Genomic DNA, 20,198 nt, shown 5'->3' with positions numbered 1-20,198 from the left:
AATAGTTTATGTATAGAGTTATCCCCCTGTTAGAAATGAATTTCCGGTGGATAAATCAATTTCCGGTTACAAAAAAGTATTCTTCAGTGAAACATATATTTATACATTTAATATTCGCAGTACAGGTAACAGGCTGTTTCTTATCGGGCTTATTCGGCCACTATTAGAGGCTGATTCGGTCCAAATATGAAATATTATGTGAAATATTACTAAAGTTTAAGTTAAAGACTTTATCATGCATTTCCATTTTAATAGTGAAATATTTTTAAAGCATTTCATTATGCTTACCAGTGCCCAGACGGGAACAAAGTGCCCATATATCTTAGATACGAGGACACTGGTCTCATTTAAGAGTGCTCTTAAAACTCGCCTATTTCAGCTACAAGAACAGACATGGAACTTCAAGTTGATGACTTAACGTTTGCTTCCATAATTATTGTAATATTTTTGTTTTGTAATTTCATGGTATTTGTTTTTGTAATCTAGTCGCCGGATATATTTTTATGTGTTATATAATATTGAAATGCGCTTAGAGCTAAATATTAGGCATTTTATTAAGTCCACATTATTATTATTATTATTATTATTATTATTATTTTAATTATTCTCAGTTTTTATGTAAATATGGTGGTAAAATGCCACCAGGAGAAAACCATACACTTTGATAACTACATTACTTTCAGTTTTGCTGTGAACTTTTTTTTAGCAATGGCTTTAATACAGAATGGAAAATTTTGTGCTAGATCCATGGAAAAAATAAAATATTCATTACTTGATGTGAAGGAGCACAAGGCTTATGATGTTAAAAGGTAGCACAAGGCAGACACCACAATGTAATGATCATGTTGGAATGAAGTGCATTGGATTCACAAGATACAATTTGATTGTTTTACACTTATGATTTGATTTGAGTCTGTGCCAATACTGAATAGGTTAGGAATCCAGTCAGCATGCTTGTGTATTTACTTGCAGAGTTAATGTTCCCTGATTTAGATGACTGAGGACCCTAAACAGCCTTATGGCAGCAACATATTCTTAGCATGAAACAGACTTTGACAGTCACTTGTTATTCCCTAAAACCACTTGCAGGACAGTGCAAGATTTTGTTTTTGTTTTTCACTCAGTTGTGTAGGACAAGTTGGGAATTGCCATGGGATGGTCTGGCATCAGTATGCAGTTAAATGGGATTTTATTTTTGAATGAGCCACTAACATAACCAACTGCATCAACCAATCACTTTGTGATTGCCATTTGTGTTAGATATTGCCCTTATGCCTTGTAAAATGATTTCATTGGCACAGCTAGTCATGCAGGTTTTGAAGAATTGTCATAAATGTTGGTAAAAACACACTTATCACCTGAAGATGCTCATAGCAAAAAATTACTTAGTTTGCATCCACATTTGTTAGAGCTGCTCGTTTTGTCTTGTATCCTAATGCAGCTTATGGCATCTCTTTAGCACAACTAAACTCTCAAGTTTTGATGGTTTGCCTTTAAACTTTGTGAATATTGTAGATGTGCATATCAACACGATGGTTTGCTCATGCAATTTTTTTTGTTATGGTCCTTTGTGAATTAGCTGGATGCAGTGTATGAGAGAATTTTGTGAATGCAAACTACTCTTACATTTTGAATGTATTACTGTGAAATTGTGCTGATGTTACATGTATGTTTGTCAACTTAAGATTTGCATGTTGATAACCACTTATTAATTATTCTGCCGATGATGTGCTTTTTGTGCCATATACGCATAAATATCAATGATCACACATGATAGTTCCTATAGGTGAGTCATTATGTGCATACAAATTTGTCTGGGAATGAATCATTAATCAGAGAAAACAACTTTGAGTTTGAATAATGAGTTGGTTTGGTTAGTGAGAAACAACTGATTGTGTAACTACGCTTTTTATTGGCTGCAACCATGGATATATTGTAAGCCAATCAGTTTATTGATATCATTTACTCTGAATCACTTGATTAGTAGTTCAGTCAATGTAATGGTGTCAGGCAATTCAAAGCCATGGTTGATTCTAAGCTTTTTGAGGCCCACACAACCAAAGAAGATAAGATTAGTTGAAGATAATAACGTAACTGGTAGCAATAATAAGATGCTAGACATTCAGGCTAAACCAAATGAAAGTAGTAGTGAGAGTAAATCAGATCAATAGAGGAAATTCTAAAACAGATAGTTGAAAAATTTTCTGTGCTTGGCATATGATCAACGAATCATGAAGTGTAGTCTCTGTATAAAGAATAAAAAGCAGAATTCTATGACTGAACATTACACCCAATTTCAGAACTGATACACTGATCTGGCACGCAGCAAGCAATGACAACAAGGCTTTTGTTATTGATGTTGGTCAGGGAATTTCAGAAAGCAGTGAACATAGTTGCCAGTGAAAGGAGGCCGGCATTCTAGTTGCTATGAAAATTTAATTTTGGATGAACGAAGAGTTTGATGAAGTTACTTGAGGAGCTAGATTGTCTAAATGTTATTGGGTTGAAAACGGGGGAAAATGTTAGTTATTGTTCAGATAAGTCAAGGATAAATATATTAAATGAAAACTAACACACTATACAGGTTTATACTCTTATTTTTTGTTACTAGCACATGTTCTTCAAAATATAAAAATATATGCAAAGTTATAATGTTGACCCCATATTTTAAAAAATGGCCTTATTTGTCCCATTAGGGTCATTTCTTGGCAGAACACTGATTATTGTACTTGTGCTTTTTCACAAGAATTATGCCTTTAATTTGACTGTAGCTGCATCTTCATCTTGGGGGTAGGGGTGGGATACAGATGTATCACAGACTACAGTATGAGCCCATTGCTCGCCATTCTTCTAATTTTTTATTCACATTTAAGAGAAGTTTAATTACCCATCCTGAATTAGTGATAATATTAAATAATATTAAAACATTGATTTCACATGTTACAGATAGCTTGAGACATAGTGAGGCAAACAGTTTTGAGAAATGACCCGCCATTCACGTAACAACACTGCTGGCACTGTCTATTCATATCATGAAAAAAAGAAAGACCATGCTGCATCTGGCTATGGGAGCAAATATGTACGATTTGGAAAGGATTCAGTTAAGGTAATCTTTGTTTCCTATTTACCATTTTACTCTTTTTTGACAAGATTTTGTAATGGTCCCAAAACCCAACATAGGCAACATTTCTGATGTAAATGAGCCCTTGTCTCAAGAGGAAGTCTTTAAAATTCATGTACTTTAGTATCATTTATTTTTGTTGGGCTCAATTTTTGTAGTTTTGTATTTAAAAAAAGGCATTTTCCTGGGTGCTTAAATTAGTGGTTTTGTCTGTAAAAGTTTGCATATTAGTAGGTATTTAATTTCATGGTTTAACCTCTACAAATACCCAAAATAAAAAATGCAAAAGAATAAAAATATGCAGATGCAAACGGTGGTCACTTTAGTGTTTAAAACAATACTACCACTTGTATGAGCACAAATCAAAGACCTTCAATACGTACACCGTGTTTTCGACCAAGTGAATAACATCAGTCGAAGCCAGTGCAGCCAACAGCACTAGAGCAATACTTCCATCTCTATGAGCACAAATAAAACACCTGTCAAGATTAATCACTTGCACCATATTTTCGTTTGAGTGCGCAACATCAAAGGAAACTGATGCAGCCAGTAACACTAAATGAATCGGTTATTAAAGTACATATGAATGATCTCTTACTTAAACCACTGTCCGTCAAGTTGTGCCATCGATACTTACTGGTGATCATGGTGTTAACACAGTGGCTTAAAAGTGGTAAAACTCAACTTAGACCCCCTTGGTTCCTGGACTTTCTAACCTATCAAAAGCTGTGAACATGGCACATGCACTTGCTTACCAGGCACCTAATGTCTGTGCCTGCCTCTTGTACAGACTGACTTCAGCGACTAGACTTGACAGTAAATAAAGAGTACAAAGAAGAATTAAAGTCCACTTCCATGAGTGGTATGCTGAACAGATCTTGGACGCCATTATGGAAAAGATGTTACTGGTGACGATCAGTGCACAGTATTAGTAAACCTTGCAACCTCACTGATCGAGCCAATTCATGCTAAATGGATAATTGCAGCTAACGCAGCAATGAGTGAAAGATCGGACCTCATTATCAGCGGTTTTGAGAAAGCTGGACTTGTTTAATTCAGCAATTTGGGGACTATTTACCTGAGAAGCATTTGTGAGTACCATAAGACTGAAGTGTGAGTTTTGATACTCTGCTGTAATTAGTGTATATACATAGTGTTTAATTAATAATAGTGTTTCAAGAAATAGTTATAGTATTTTACAGGATTGTTGTTCTTTTGGATTAAAAATGCATAGATAAAATGAAATGTGCTTTCAGAAGGATTTAAACATTTCAACAACAGTTGTACTCCAATGAATCATCAATTTGAATAAGTATTACATTTTATTTTCATATACTGTTATTTTGTGTTATTGTTTTCTTTCATTTTCAGTATTCGTATTGTTTGAATACCTTATGCTTTTTCTCTTCTCTTTATCCTTACTTACCTCACATTGATTTAAGGCAGTGATTGTAAAATTACTGGTATCTGATACCTCATTGAACGTGTGCATTGAAACTATTTTAAAAGGATTTATAATTCTTGTTTCAGAAGGGTAAAATATCAAATATAAAAAAAACCACTTGTAATAGCTAATATTTAATTACCAAATTTACAGTATTGACCTTGATTTATCAAATACTAGTAGCTGCGTTAATCTCTAGGAATGAAACACTGTAAGAAAATGGGGTGTCATCATCCTACATGGCTCATTTTTCATTGGGGATTTAAAGTCAGGGTTCGGGGCAGCAGCAAACACCAGGAATATTGGTCCCCCATGGAAATTGATAAGACTACAGTATATCAGTGTTTTATGTAAAATTTCATTCCCAAGCGATCTTATTTTCCCCAATAATGATGATTTCATGTTCTATATTTAAACATATTGAAATTCTTTTCTACATATACTGTATTTGAAATTTCCTAAACAGAGTAACTTGCTGATGTCTGTTTTATACCCCCTAAACAGTGTTGCTTGGCACTCAGCATTAGGAGGTTAGTGTTAGGACTGGTCGGCCTGGTGTCAGGATAATGTGACTGGGTGGGACATCATGCTGCATGTCTGTGGCATGATGCCCCAGTGCTAGACATCACTATAGACTGTCACATTGCAGACATCATAGCAATATGACTGATTTTTTTTTAAAGCTACGTTAAAAATCTAAATCACACACACACACACACACACACACAAAACCTGTGTTCATGGGAATACTCATCCATCCTTGTGTCTTATTTGAGGATTACAAGACATTAACCATGGTTTTACTGTCACACTTGGGACAAGTCTTGTATTTGAGGATCTGAGGACATTAACCATGGTTTTGCTGTCACACTTGGGATAACAGTCTTGTATTTGAGGATTTGAGGACATTAACCATGGTTTTACTGTCACACTTGGGATAACAGTCTTGTATTTGAGGATTTGAGGACATTAACCATGATTTTACTGTCACACTTGGGATAACAGTCTTGTATTTGAGGATTTGAGGACATTAACCATGGTTTTACTGTCACACTTGGGATAACCGTCTTGTATTTGAGGACATTAACCATGGTTTTACTGTCACACTTGGGATAACAGTCTTGTATTTGAGGATTAGAAGACATTAACCATGATTTTACTGTCACACTTGGGATAACAGTCTTGTATTTGAGGACTTGAGGACATTAACCATGGTTTTACTGTCACACTTGGGATAACAGTCTTGTATTTGAGGACATTAACCATGGTTTTACTGTCACACTTGGGATAACAGTCTTGTATTTGAGGATTAGAAGACATTAACCATGATTTTACGGTCACACTTTAGAGAACAGTCTTGTATTTGAGGATTTGAGGACATTAACCATGGTTTTACTGTCACACTTGGGATAAGTCTTATATTTAAGGATTGTAGGATATTTTTGGTAGTTTTACTGTCAGATTTGAGATACATGTACATGTAACAGTCTTGTATTTGAGGATAATACAGTGGTGTTTTTACTCTCAGACTTGGGATAACAGTCTTGTATTTGATGATTTAAGGATAATGATGGAAGTTTTACTGCAAACTGAGTTTTTCAGAGATGCATCAAAAGGACAGGTAAAATGTACATTTGTAAAATCACTATTAATGACCTTATTTCAATTTTGACACACTTAGAAAATATTGAAAATGAGCAGAAAATGTAATTTTCTTTGTCATCGCTTGACAGTGAATATTATGACAACACAATGGCATACAAATGAATGCTATTGCTGCAAATTGGGGGCATAAGCTGGCCAAGTGGTCTAAAGTGCTCGCCATTACAGATCACTGCCATCTCACTTCTGTCCATATTGGTTCAAGTCAGTCAATGTGGGTACGTGAGAAAGCTTGCCAGAAGCTTCCCGTATGTTGGTTGTTCTTACCAGGGTTTTCTCAGTTTCTTCCTCTACCAGTTTTACTTGTTGCTCTGTGTAGTCTGTCTTGTGCTGAGAAATGGCATTAAACCTAAAAGAACAACAAAAACAGCTGCTGCAAATTTTGATGTTTGACCAATCAGAAAGCTCATTATGTTTTCGTATATATTAGAATGTTCTAGTATTTTAATAGTATTGTGTGTAAATGATAATTTTCTCATGTTTTAAACTCCAAAATTGTATTAATTTCAGGAATTTGACTGCTGCTGTCTCACGCTACAACCATGCAAGAATCCTGTCATAACGTGAGTCATTATCCATCATAGACTGGTTACCAGACTTTACTACTGTACTGTACTCTGCTTGATGCAATATATCTGTAGCAAACTAGACTATCTATATTTTATACTTTTAACTAGAGTTCATATAGATGTAGAAATTTTGGAACAGTTATGAAATTTTGTGTTTTTAAGGTTTTGTGAAGTTACTGAAGAATAGAATAGCAATGGAAGTCCTGGAAAAGTTTTGAAGTTTTTTTAAAAATAAAATAGATAAAGCGTTGAATCATAACCTGTATCCCATTGTGTTACGTTTATAATGAATCATAGAGTGAGATTATAGCCTGTTCCTTAAGAGAATTTTCTTTCAGTCATTTTAAACTTAATGAAAAGGTATTAATTATTATTTAACCCACACACACACATCATATGGTGATCCTGTTAAATGTCCAACATGCTGTGTGCACACATAGTAATCCTGTTGAATATCCAATATGCTGTATGCACGTGTGGTAATCCTGTTGAATATCCAATATGCTGTGTGCACACATAGTAATCCTGTTGAATATCCAATATGCTGTGCACATGTAGTAATCCTGTTGAATATCCAGTATGCTGTGTGCACACATAGTAATCCTGTTGAATATCCAATATGCTCTGTGCACACATAGTAATCCTGTTGAATATCCAATATGCTGTGTGTACATTTAGTAATCCTGTTGAATGTCCAATGCACTGTGCACATGTAGTAATCCTGTTGAATATCCAGTATGCTGTGTGCACATGTAGTAATCCTGTTGAATATCCAATATGCTGTGTGCACATGTGGTAATCCTGTTGAATATCCAGTATGCTGTGTGCACATGTAGTAATCCTGTTGAATATCCAATATGCTGTGTGCACATGTGGTAATCCTGTTGAATATCCAGTATGCTGTATGCACATGTGGTAATCCTGTTGAATTTTCAATATGATGTGTGCACATGTGGTAATCCTGTTGAATATCCAACATGTGTGTGCATGTAGTAATCCTGTTGAATATCCAATATGCTGTGTACAGATGAAGTAATCCTGTTGAATATCCAATATGCTGTATGCACATGTGGTAATCTTGTTAAACCAGTTGCTATATCTAAAGAAAACCTTGAATCATGCCACTTTGGTAACATTTTATTTGAAAATAAAAATAATATATTTAATTAGCTTAACATGTTCTATCTTGACATTGTCTAAGTCAGTAATATTTTACCAATGATATCAGGTTTACGGTCAAAGGTCATGATAACAAATTTTGTACTGCACTTACAGGTGAACACAAAAAAATCAAAGAAAAGAAGATAGTGTTTATTTTGTCAAACTTTGGTATTTTGCAATTATAGGAAAATATTAGAGATGGTTTCAATACTCTGGAGTTAGAAAGAAGCAGTCTTATGATCAAATACTCTTGTTTGAATTCACAATTTGAAAGCATTTAAAAGTTGACACTTTGACAACATTTTAAATACTTAGTAATTTATACATTATTATTATTATTATTGTTATTATTAATGTTATTATTATAGAAGACGACTGCTTCGGTGGCCTAGTGATTAGAGCACATGTGTCAGAAGTAGGAGGTCGTGGGTTTCGAACCCCAGTTGAGTCCTACCAAAGACTTACAAAAATGGTACTAATAGCTGCCTCGCTAGGTGCTCAGCATTAAGAGGTTAGTGTTAGGACTGGTTGTCCTGGTGCCAGGATAATGTGACTGGGTGGGACATCATGCTACATGTCTGCGGCATGAAGCCCCAGTGCTAGATATCACTATAAACTGCCACACTGCAGACATTGTAGCGATATGACTGAAAAATTGTTAACATAACATTAAAAATCCTGATCACACACACATTATAGAAGACAAAAAGAACTATTTGACCGCTCTGGTGGCCCAACGGTTACAGTGTCTGCCTCGGATGTTGGAGGTCACTGGGTTCAAACCCCGGCCGAGTCATACCAAAACTTTTAAAAATGGTATTAACAGCTGCCTCGCTAGGTACTCAGCATTAAGAGGTTAGTGTTAGGACTTATTGGCCTGGTGTCAAAATAATGTGACTGGGTGAGACATCATGCTACATGTCTGCGGCATGATGCCCCAGTGCTAGATATCACTATAAACTGCCACACTGCAGATATTATAGCAATATGACTGAATTTTTTTTAAAGCTATGTTAAAAATCCAAATCACCCCCCACCCACACACACACAAGTACTATTAGCACATGCATGTTGAAACTAAGTAATAATTAAACTATTAAAATAAGTAATGACAAAATTGAAATAAAAACCAATCATGGGTACAGGTTAGAATAAAAATACGATCAAATAATGGCTGATATTTGACATGATTTTAAAAATAAGAAATTTAATCACATTTTAAAACCATTAATAATAATAATAATACATTTCAGGCCAGATGGGTACCTCTATGACAAAGAAGCTATCTTGAACTATATTCTACATCAGAAGAAAGAAATTGCCAGAAAACTGAAAGAGTATGAAAAACAGCAACATAAGTGGGAAGTGAGAGAAGTTTTTAAAAAAATTCTACATTGCAGATTAATCCAGAATGTTTTTATAATTTGAAGTTGGCAAATCATAATGTATCTTCTTTTGTTAAGGTTGAATTTTCAAATAAGAGAAAATATAATGAAAACGTTTTTTTAAATTTCACTGAAAATGTTATAAAAATGTGGTCATTTTGGTCATTGTTTTAAATATGCCCTTGAGAAGGAAAGCAAATAAAGTACTTCCTCATAACTGTCCACGTGAATCATGAAATGCTTGACCTTATTGAGGGGTCACCTTATATTAAAGTTCATGATACAATACACCCTACATGTAACACTGTCCATGTGAGCCATGAAGTATTTGACCTTATAGTGAGATCTCCTTATAATGAAGTACATTATACACATAATTCATCTACTTAATAATTACATGGGATCCATGGACATTCCTACTTACCATATATTAATAGAATCTATGGTGGGGTTTGCTCAAGAGACAAGGAAATCCCAGTCAAGAGGTTATATTATTTGTCTTTCCACAAGGCAAAGCCAAAGACAAATAATGTAACACCACAACTGGGATTTCCTTATATCCTTGCAAACCATGACATATTTTGTTTTTCTCACCCCATCTTTTCCTTTAAAGTGAGAACTTTTAATTTTTGCAAAATAGATTAGAACATTTAACTCATACGGTATCTGTCACTCCCTATTATTTCTTCACACTGGTTTTATTTATGAAAAAGAATAATCATCATCAATACAATCCAACTATATTTACTGTTTATACACCCTTGCCCATGAACAGCAACAACTTAACACTAAATATTGACTGATCATCTGTGTCCAATTAGCATGAAATTCTCAAACTACAAGCCGTTTTTCCCTCTGACATGCCTTATTTTCCCCCATGATGAGCCCTATTTCATATTTTGGTCAGTGTGCCCAAACTGCACAATGGCTAATAGTTGGACTTAAATAAACAAACAAGAAAGCCAATATAACTAATTAACAGTTAATCCATATCCTTGTGATTATATTGTGAAAAAGACTGGCTCTCCAGCATAATTCAAAGAAAGCATGTTCAGCAGTGTGTTATGTAAGCACCAGCAATTGATTAGCAGGTAAACTATGCCCTGATTTGTTGAAACTAATGGTGACTAAAATCTATTAGCATTCAGCAGTTCAACGCTGCAGTCTCAAACTACCACACATGGGGCAACTGTTTTCCCCACACTTTAAATCCCTTCTTATTTCCTTGGGGTCAGCTCATAAGGCATTTAACACTGTTTACTAATTAACATTTTGAATTAGTTTGGGAGGGGCACATATGCTGCATGGTATGTTTTTTATTCATTTATTTATTTTAATGAGGGTAATTAACATTTATATATATGGTACAGTAATGCCAGGATTTTACTCGTGTAAGTTTCTTTGGTGGGAATGTTTTGCAGTTGAAAGTAATTGCTGATAATTGTATTGTTGTGGTTTATTTTTAATTGCAGTTTATCTTTTTATATTATTATTTTTGCAGGGTAAAAAATGTATTCATAAATTTATGTGAATAATGTTTAAACTTAACATTCTATTTATCGAAGAACAAAATTTGTTATATTAATTCATAGCAACAGTATATTCACAGGTGATAAAACAGAACATAGTTTGTATGGGTTGCATATATCTTTTTCTGTAAGATTTCTTTAAGGAGAAATGAATATTGACAGACACAATGCAATAAATGGGAGTTCACTCCAAAAATTGGGAGATATTACAAGATCATGTGGTAGGTGTGGAACGAATGCAAAAATTGGGAGTTTTTTTCCTCCCAGCATGTGAGTTGACATGTATGGTATATGAAAAAGTTGTTCACTTACTGGGTTTTGATAAGTTGAGAAATGTAATGAGTCTATGCTGTTAAGTAACAGAAAAGAGTGAAGACAACAAGCTTTGTAAAATTTAACAAATAATTTATTTCCCTAAAATACTAAGCGCAAATTAAGAAAAAAAGAACTTAAGGTAATGCAAATTAAGTCCAAAAATAATCCAAGAATTATTAAATGTAAGTCCTATCAATGAATAGTTCTAAGTGAATCTCGGTTCAAATCTTGAAATTCAAGATGGAAGATAATGACGTCTGGAATAACCTATGTAGTGCCCACAGTCTCGTTGAGTCACACAAATATTATTCCAGTTTTTAATTCAGTATAAATTCCAACAAATGTCTTTGTCCAAGAATTATGTCAGAGCACTTTTGTATTTCTACTTGAATTCAATAAGTTGAAGAAAATAATATTCAGCCCTAACTGGTCACAATACAGCTCAAAATGCACAACTTAACATGTCAAAACTTAGATCCCAAACTGTCTAACCTTTATCAGAACATTAGTTATATGACTGATTATGATGCAAAATCCAGATGAAAGTCAAGGTATTTATTTCTAGAAGTAAATAGAAGTTTGTGAGCATATGGAACATGATAAACATCACATACACCAAGTATGACCTTGACTCAACTTAATGATTCTTACTCTGAGAAAGAATAATGTTTCTTTTTTAAAAATGTTGTTTACCAAAACTGTTACTGATTTTGAAACAAGGCCAGCAACTAGATACAAAGTTTCATTTACCCATAGAGGATAATGAAGCTTGTTTTCATTGTTTACATCAATAAAATAAAAAAAATAAAAAAAGTCAATCCGGTCAAACAGAACTGAAATCAATACTAGACAAGGTCAAGTCCAGTAAACAATGTTACATTACGATAGCATGTAATGGAATAATACAAAATTAAAACTAACAGACAAACAATTAAATTAAATATACATAACAGAAGATATGCTCTTTCACATCCTTTATCTTGTGCTCTGTGGCCGTAGAGTGTTTACACAATTGGAAAAACATAATGACCAAACAATCTTAGTCAGCAAAAACACTATTGACATTTCTGACAGAGAAACAGTGTGTAAATGTAACCTATTGATCTATGCATTAAACTTAATTGGTGACATCTTTATTGTCTGATGAAGAAACTAGACCTAGTGGCCTGTGAATTTGCTTTGTTGTTTATTTGACAGTGTAAGGGATAAACACATCAAAGCCAATTTTATTGAATGCTGTTTCAGATTTCCTATCACCAGTGTCTCATTGGTTAGAATATGTGCCTCTCCAAACCCTTGGTCTGCCAGACATGTCTGGCAAATGCAGTGATTTCAGGATCCCTAGTATCTATACTTGTAAATAGCTGGTACCTGAATTATGGCATTCTATTCTATCATCCAAGGAATCGCAATTTCTGTGAAAAAAGTTTGTAATTTGTATAGCTTCTACAGTAAAATCTGTTGTTAGAGATGAGCCTTTCTGTCCCAAAATAGGGTGGGACTGGTGGTTGCACAAATAAAGTCTTTAAATTATGTTGACCTGTACATTCTGAATCTGGTCTTATATGGCAGTTGGTCTCCTCCAGAGAAGTTAAGTTATACTGAAGACACAGTTTTTTAATAAGGCCCATTGACACTTGTTACATTTTTAATCAGGTCATTGACACTTGTCACAGATTTTTAATAAGACCCATTGACACTAGTCAGAGATTTTTAATCAGGACCATTTACACCTGTCACAGATTTGTAATAAGACCCATTTACATAGTCACATATTTTTTAATTTTACACAAGTCATATTTTTAATAAGGCCCATTCACACTTGTCACAGATTTTTAACAAGGCCCATTTACACTTCTCAAAGGTTTTTAATCAGGCCCATTTACACTTGTCAAAGATTTTTAATCAGGCCCATTTACACTTGTCAAAGATTTTTAATCAGGCCCATTTACACTTGTCAAAGATTTTTAATCAGGCCCATGTACACTTCTCTAAGGTTTTTAATCAGGCTCTTAACACTGTGATCAGTTTTTCATTAGTCCCAGTTGCACAGTCATAGGTTTTTAATCAGGCCCATTTATACTGTCATAGACTTTTAATCTGCCCCTCTATACAGTCACAGGTTTCTAATCAATACCACTTACACCATCATAGGTTTTTAATAATGCCCATTTATACTGTCATAGCTCTTTAATCAGGCCATTCACACTGTCATAAGATTTTAATCAGTTTCCATTATACAGTCATACATTTTTAACCAGTCCCATTTACACTGTCCTAGGCTTTTCATCAGACCCTTTATGCTGTCATAAGTTTTTTTAATCAGGCCCATTACCATGCTCATTACCTTGCCATAACTTACAAGGAAAGAAGGAAAAGACTTCATGAATGAATTTTAAATAATCAGTACATATTGTCTTCGTACATAATGTTTATGAGTGGTATTAAAGGAAGTGATGTCCGTTGCATGAATTGATTTATAAAGCTGAAATCTAACCTGTCCTCTCTTTCCTTAGGCAGAGGCAGCAGAGCTGAAGAAAGCTGAAGAAGAAGCAAATATAAAGCAGTTTTCCATTTCACAAGCCCCTTCATCCAAAAAGGACAATAAATTAACAGGTATTCCTCAGTGTTACAGAATGTTCTCCATGTCAGGTATATGAGATAGATGAAATGTAGAAAGCATGTAACTTGTTTTGCCCTAGGTTTCCCCACGTAGTCACCAAATGTAGAAAGCATGTAACTTGTTTTGCTCTAGGTTTTCCCATTTAGTCACCAAATGTAGAAAGCATGTAACTTGTTTTGCTCTAGGTTTTCCCATGTAGTCACAGATAAATACTGACATATTTATTTTCTTCTTGTAGCACAAGAAGGGATGCAAAAATTGTTTCATTTCTTGCTCTCACTTGACTACTTTGTCACCCTTTTTTGTACTAGTGTTCAGATACATTACTCAGTCATTGTAATTCAGGACATTAATAACATATTGGACTTGTTTTAGCACTTTAAGTGCTTTAATGTTGTCTGCTTACTGAGACAGATGACAGACTTGAGTGTTCTCTCCTTCGAAAGATGTATTGATGCCAAATCCTAACATTTTTCATTTACTGCTATCCTTTGTCGCTTATACCTTCAGAGACCTTTCAGAATTCCTGTCAGTGTTGTGTTCTTTCAGAAATCTGATCGAAGAAGTTTGCGTATCCAAAGGGAGGTATAACCCATATACTGATTTTCAAGTCTCTCTTCATTGTAAATGAATATATTTGTACGTCATTTTCTTCTTTCTGTTGTACAGTAAGCAGTAAGGTGCCATCTTAATTTTCTATTATAATGGTCAATGGCATTTACATTACACTTGAACATATTGCAATTCATTTCAGTTAAATGATCAGAATTATAATGATTTCAATAAATGTTTCTACATTTGTTTCATTTCTTAATGTCAATGTAATTGATGGCATAACCATTTCCTTGACTAATTATATATATATATATATATATATATATATATATATATATATATATATATATATATATGCCCTACCTGTATTGGGAGTATGGGATGCAAATCAGACCACACCAGAGGAACTCTGTACACTTATGTCACATGACATGGATAATAATACCTGTAAAACAGATGGCCATGACCAGTGAGAGAGCTGGACGATAGTCCAGCAAGGATGTGAATATTCCCACCCTTGTTGCTAGCTCTGCCTTAGTAGCAAACTTTATAATGCTGCTCTCATTCAGAGCTCAGGAAAAATAACCAGTGAAGAAAAGGCCCTGGCAGTTTTTTACAACCCTGTTCCCACACAAAACTCAAATGTCAACTATGTCTACATTGCCTCAAATCTCTCCCAGTCATATCTGCAGTGGACATATTTCCAGGCCAGTACCACCATATTGTGGATGCCTCTTTGGCAAGCCCAGTGGGAGGAAGACTTCAACATTTCACTTTTGACTCTTTCCTCAAGAAAAGCATGATAGAAATAATTCACAACACAAACATACTACTAATATTTAACTAACAAGAAACATACCGCCTGTACTCACTTATCAGTCAAGTCAAACTGCAAAAAACAAAGATCCTCATCTGCCATGGCATAATGTGCATACAGATTAGAATCTGTGGTGTTTGTTCTTACACCTAAAAAAAACTGCACAGAACAAAATATGCAGGCACATTATGCCTTCAGCAGATCTAGGTATGTGCAGTCTGCAGTTGGACTCAATGTATAATTGAGTACGTTTGGTATGGACCCAAACTCAGGATATAGTTGAAATCTAGTTCCATCCAAGATGCAGATTTTAAAGTTAGCTTAGACCTACAAAATGTGTACCTTCATGGTCCTATTCACAAGTTTTCTTGGAAATTCCTGAGGTTTGCTTTCAGGGATGTTGTTCACATGGTCAGTATTATACACTGTCCTGCACGTCATGATGGGGAACTGACGAAACAGCAGTTAGTGTGCTGCTCTCCTGGCAGAAACAGTTTGCTTTTATGGGTTGGTTTTATAATATTTTATGACCACCTACATGTCTCTAACATTGAATTTCCTGAACCACACCCTCCAAAAAACACAAAGCGAGTAACATTATATACTTATACATGAAATCATTTAATGTTTCACTCTTCCTTTGTCTTTGATTGCCTATCAACCAGGACATAATCCAGTCTTTCCTGTCCCAGCTCTTCACCAAGCTGGGCATGGGATTCAAAACGCACTACATCAAATTTACCTCCCTCATTGAAGATCATCTATGTGCTGTCTTCTCTCCTCTTGAAGAGTTGAATGTCAGTCTGTTATTTTCTTTGCCCCTTGGGTCATCTCGTTGCAGCCAAGAGATTTCTTGACTTGGATGGCTTGCATTTATGATCCCTTCAAATGTTCCTTCTATCTCAGTGGTTGCCAAAACTTTAGAAGCTTTATTAAGTAGCTGAAGCTTTTGGATTACACGATGTTCCGTCTCATTTGTTTTCATACTGGAGGTGGGGTGGGTGACCTCTTATGGCTTATTGTAGGCAGTCCACTTTTGGATGAACTGAAGGAATTTATGATTTGCACTGATATCAGTATGACTGGCTGGGGTGCCCATTTCCATCAAAGAAGTGAGCAGGGTTTGGCCCCTCCATGCACATCTTCACCCTGCAGATGAAAGTCATGTTTTTATGGTAGGAGTTATTATGTTGAAGTACATTCTAATTATTTTTGGCAGCTCTGTTATTCCAAAGGTGGAATCATATTCTCAGATCTCTGTCTTCCTATTTTTTGTGTGTTGTTATCCCAACAGACCTCTTTGTAATGAAAGAAGCAGCATTTGTCCCCCATGTCCCAGATCTGAAAACCCAAAACCTGTACAATTGATGCCTTCTTGCCATTTTGGAACAGCTTTCTGAAGGTGGAAATACTCTGGAAAATCCTGCCTCACCATTCCTGTTGAAATAGACATGCACATAGATTTTCATCCTGTGCAATAATGCTGAACCTGATTAAGTTGTATTGATGACTTGTGATGGTTTTGTCTGCAATAACAGGTGCCATGTAGTTGTTGTTGTTGTTGTCAGGTTTAACGCCATTTTTCAGCACATGATAGGCTATGCATGGCGGCCAGTATTAATGGTGGAGGAAGAACCCGGGAAAACCCCAGGAAGAACCACTGACCCACGAGAAGCTACTGGCAAGCTTTCTCACATACCCACATCGGCCAAGTCCTAGACTCGAACCCACAAGGTGCCATGTATGGGCACTCACAAAATAATCATTTGCTGCGTCTCATTCAAAGATCCTTAAAGAGAAGCGGTATTGCAGGATCTGGGTTACACACTTAGGTACTATCTCAAGCATGTGTAGATTTCTGGCAACATCTGTCAGTAACTCTTCCAGTCTGATAAGGTAGGAAAACAAGACAAAACATCTTCAGTACTGGCCTAATTGTTAAAGTGAGTTATTCAGTAGGAAATTCTGAGCTCTGTCAGAATCAGGTATGCCTCATGAAGATCTCAAACATGAAAATTAAGCAATTTTGACAAGTCTTATATTCAACAAACGTAATGTTTCCATTCAAAACATCTTCCAGTCAGTTGGCTAGCATGCTGAGTCTACTCTTTCCAGCATTTGATATATACTCAATATAGTATACAAAAGGCAAACATTGGGCCTCATTGGGCCTCGTATGGCTGTTCAGATGGTTATCAAGCCCCATTCATGGCAACAAAAAAGTCTTTCTGGGTATTGCCAGGGAAAGTTTTATTCATAAGGTAACATGTCTGTGCAGAAACTGAGAAGGGTTGGCTTCCATGATAAGCATATTCATACTTTTCTGGTTGTGCTTTCTTCACAGTATTATAAAAGTTCATCCATTTTCTAGGGTGCAGTCATATTAACCCTGAGGGGTGAATGGTAGAGTTTTAGTTCTCTTGCATTTTGTTTTCTTCTTGCACTTTTTCCTAATGTTAATACAAGTGGGTCACATGCAGTGGAAGAAGGATATTTTGTAGTAAACTATGTTTCTCTGAGAACACATGCTTGATCACATTGCTATCAATCCCTATATTCTTTTATGGGTTTTACTCAAGCTTAACTGTTAATCTTCTGGTATTCAGGAAATATTCATTTCACCACCTAGCATGAGTTAAGGGATGTAATTTTGTTAAGCGTTACTCCCCTTTGTCTATATGGAAAGATGAGTTACATGTTCAACTACTCCCACATCTTTCCATAGACTGTGTTGAAAGTTAGCACATACATGAGGTCTACATGCACATTTCATTCTCTCATTTTGCTCTGGTGGATATGTTTAGAATTTTCCCCTTTTTATGTTTTTAAAATATACACTAAATCCTCTCTAGAACATACATTGCTATTATGAATTCCTTGATATAGCTTAGGGCTGTCTAATAAAGCATACGTGGGACTTCGGGAAGGCACTCTGAATGTGGGGCACTCACCCATGGGTGCAGTTTAGAATGTTCTTATCATTTTAACATGAACTTTGTTTAATCAGAGTACTTTGTCATGTAATTTAAAAATCTGCCTCCCCTGGGTACCATTTATGTTTAAATTGATTAGCCCTACACCCACATAAAACCCCCGAGAGCACTTATACATAAAGTGAATTCTTTATTATAACTAATGTCGTTTTATAACTAATGACTCATTTGGATCCCACATTGTTTATTATAGAGGGGACTACTATGTACACTGTTACATGATAACTCTTTTGTGTTCAACTAGTTCCATAGCTTTTTTGATGAACTTTACTGAAACTTTGCAAATATTATGGCTCTGAGTTTAAAATGTGCATACCATTCTGTTATCATGCTTTAATGTGTTCTTCCAGAGTTATGCCCCTTTCTTTATTGTGTCGGCAACTAGTCCCACAGCTTTTGACATGTGAATGTTATGGACACATTTCTGGTTTAAGAAATTCAGGCCCTCATATCATTAGTAAAAAGTTGAAAATACTGTAAACAGGCAATCAACAGTAACCTTCTAATGGAAAAATAAATGGCATACTACATGACTAGCCTTGAATATTATAATTAAAATATTTTGCCATCTGTTTATTTGTATGGTCTTTGCCAGCAATCACTATCAGCAGCCAAAATTTAATAAGATAATAACTTATGTTTTTATATGTGCTGCAGTCAAATAAAAAGGAATGATACCCAGAACTTAAAATTAAAGCCAGGTATATACTGTGATAATGCTGTTTAAACATGTCATTGGAGAGAAAAATAAACCACCAATCTTAACATATGGTCTCCACCAGTTATATCTTATATTTTAGTAGTATAACTAGCCATAAAATGTGACAAGATTTGAAGAAGAAAAATAAAGAAAATATGAGAATATTCAATCAGGTAATATCCAATAACTTTATCATATTTAAAGTGTTGAAAATTTCGCAAACATTTTTGTGTGTTTAATTCTTATATATATATATATATATATATATATATATATATATATATATATATATATATATATATATTGATACAAAATTAACAACATGACATATTATATCACTGCTAAATTCTTGATTTTCCAAATATTGCTATATTAGAATAAATAGAATCTTACATGCTGGTTTGTGTGACGTAAAGTGTATGAAACTTGTCGAATATTATTACAGCTCTCTCTCTCATTATAACACAGTGCTGACCATGTTATGTACTGAACCCTAGTTTAGTGATGACGATCAAACCCTCATTATAACACAGTGGTTAGGTCTGTAACTGCTGACCATGTTATGTACTGAACCCTAGTTCAGTGACAATGATCAAACCCTCACTATAACACAGTGGTTGAGGTCTTTAACTGCTGACCACGTTATGTACTGAACCTTAGTTTAGTGACGATGATCAAACCCTCATTATAACACAGTGGTTGAAGTCTGTAACTGCTGTACCTAACCACTGCAGAGTGAGAACAATAAAAAACTTTGTTGATTGCATGTTTTTGTGTTGAGAAATCGGGGATGAACAAAATGGAAATCAAACAAATGGTAATAACTTTATGTATTTTTAACAAATCTGTGCCTTCATGGTATTTGTGCATTTAATTTTTTTAAATAATGAAAGGTAAATAAATATATAGTACTAAACTTCATGTTGCTTTTTGTCAGCCCATATTGTCATATATTTGATTGATAATTCAAATACAATAATTTAACATTTTGCCATGAGTGTATAGTGGTACTATGTTATTGCTGGAATTTCATTACAGAGTGACCCCGCTATAGCGCGCTTCGTTATAATGCGAATTTGTATATAATGTGGTTGTGTCGTGGCTCCCGAAATTTCATATACATGTATTTTTCTTGTGCACAAAAAAATTTCTTAAGTATTATGAGAAAAAAAACGTAAAATGTTGCTTATCATTTTGGGGAAGAGATCGTGTATGAATAATACAAGACAGTTGTGGCTTGGCTCCTGAAATTTTATAAGTAATTTTCTTGTACACGAAAAAGTATTTTTCTTATACACGAAAAAGTATTTATTTTTCTTCTTAA

At 34.8% G+C, this 20,198-nt stretch overlaps 1 protein-coding gene across 1 annotated transcript in view; it reads left to right on the top strand.

Moving 5' to 3' along the window:
- The first annotated feature begins 5 nt into the window (after positions 1–5).
- Positions 6–20,198, top strand: part of LOC149792535 (nitric oxide synthase-interacting protein-like) — a 43,185-nt gene continuing 22,992 nt past the window's right edge. The window contains exons 1-5 of the mRNA XM_089971175.1: positions 6–125; positions 2,947–3,106; positions 6,738–6,790; positions 9,211–9,322; positions 13,703–13,802. Coding sequence (XP_089827301.1) covers positions 2,984–3,106; positions 6,738–6,790; positions 9,211–9,322; positions 13,703–13,802 — 388 coding nt within the window. The 5' untranslated portion in view covers positions 6–125; positions 2,947–2,983. The remainder of the gene's footprint in view (positions 126–2,946; positions 3,107–6,737; positions 6,791–9,210; positions 9,323–13,702; positions 13,803–20,198) is intronic.

Source organism: Sinohyriopsis cumingii, chromosome 9, assembly GCF_028554795.1.
Source record: "Sinohyriopsis cumingii isolate HCF-2022 chromosome 9, ASM2855479v2, whole genome shotgun sequence".
NCBI lineage: Eukaryota > Metazoa > Mollusca > Bivalvia > Unionida > Unionidae > Sinohyriopsis > Sinohyriopsis cumingii.
Note: the sequence above shows the minus strand (reverse complement) of the source record. Positions and strands in the feature narration are given on the sequence as shown.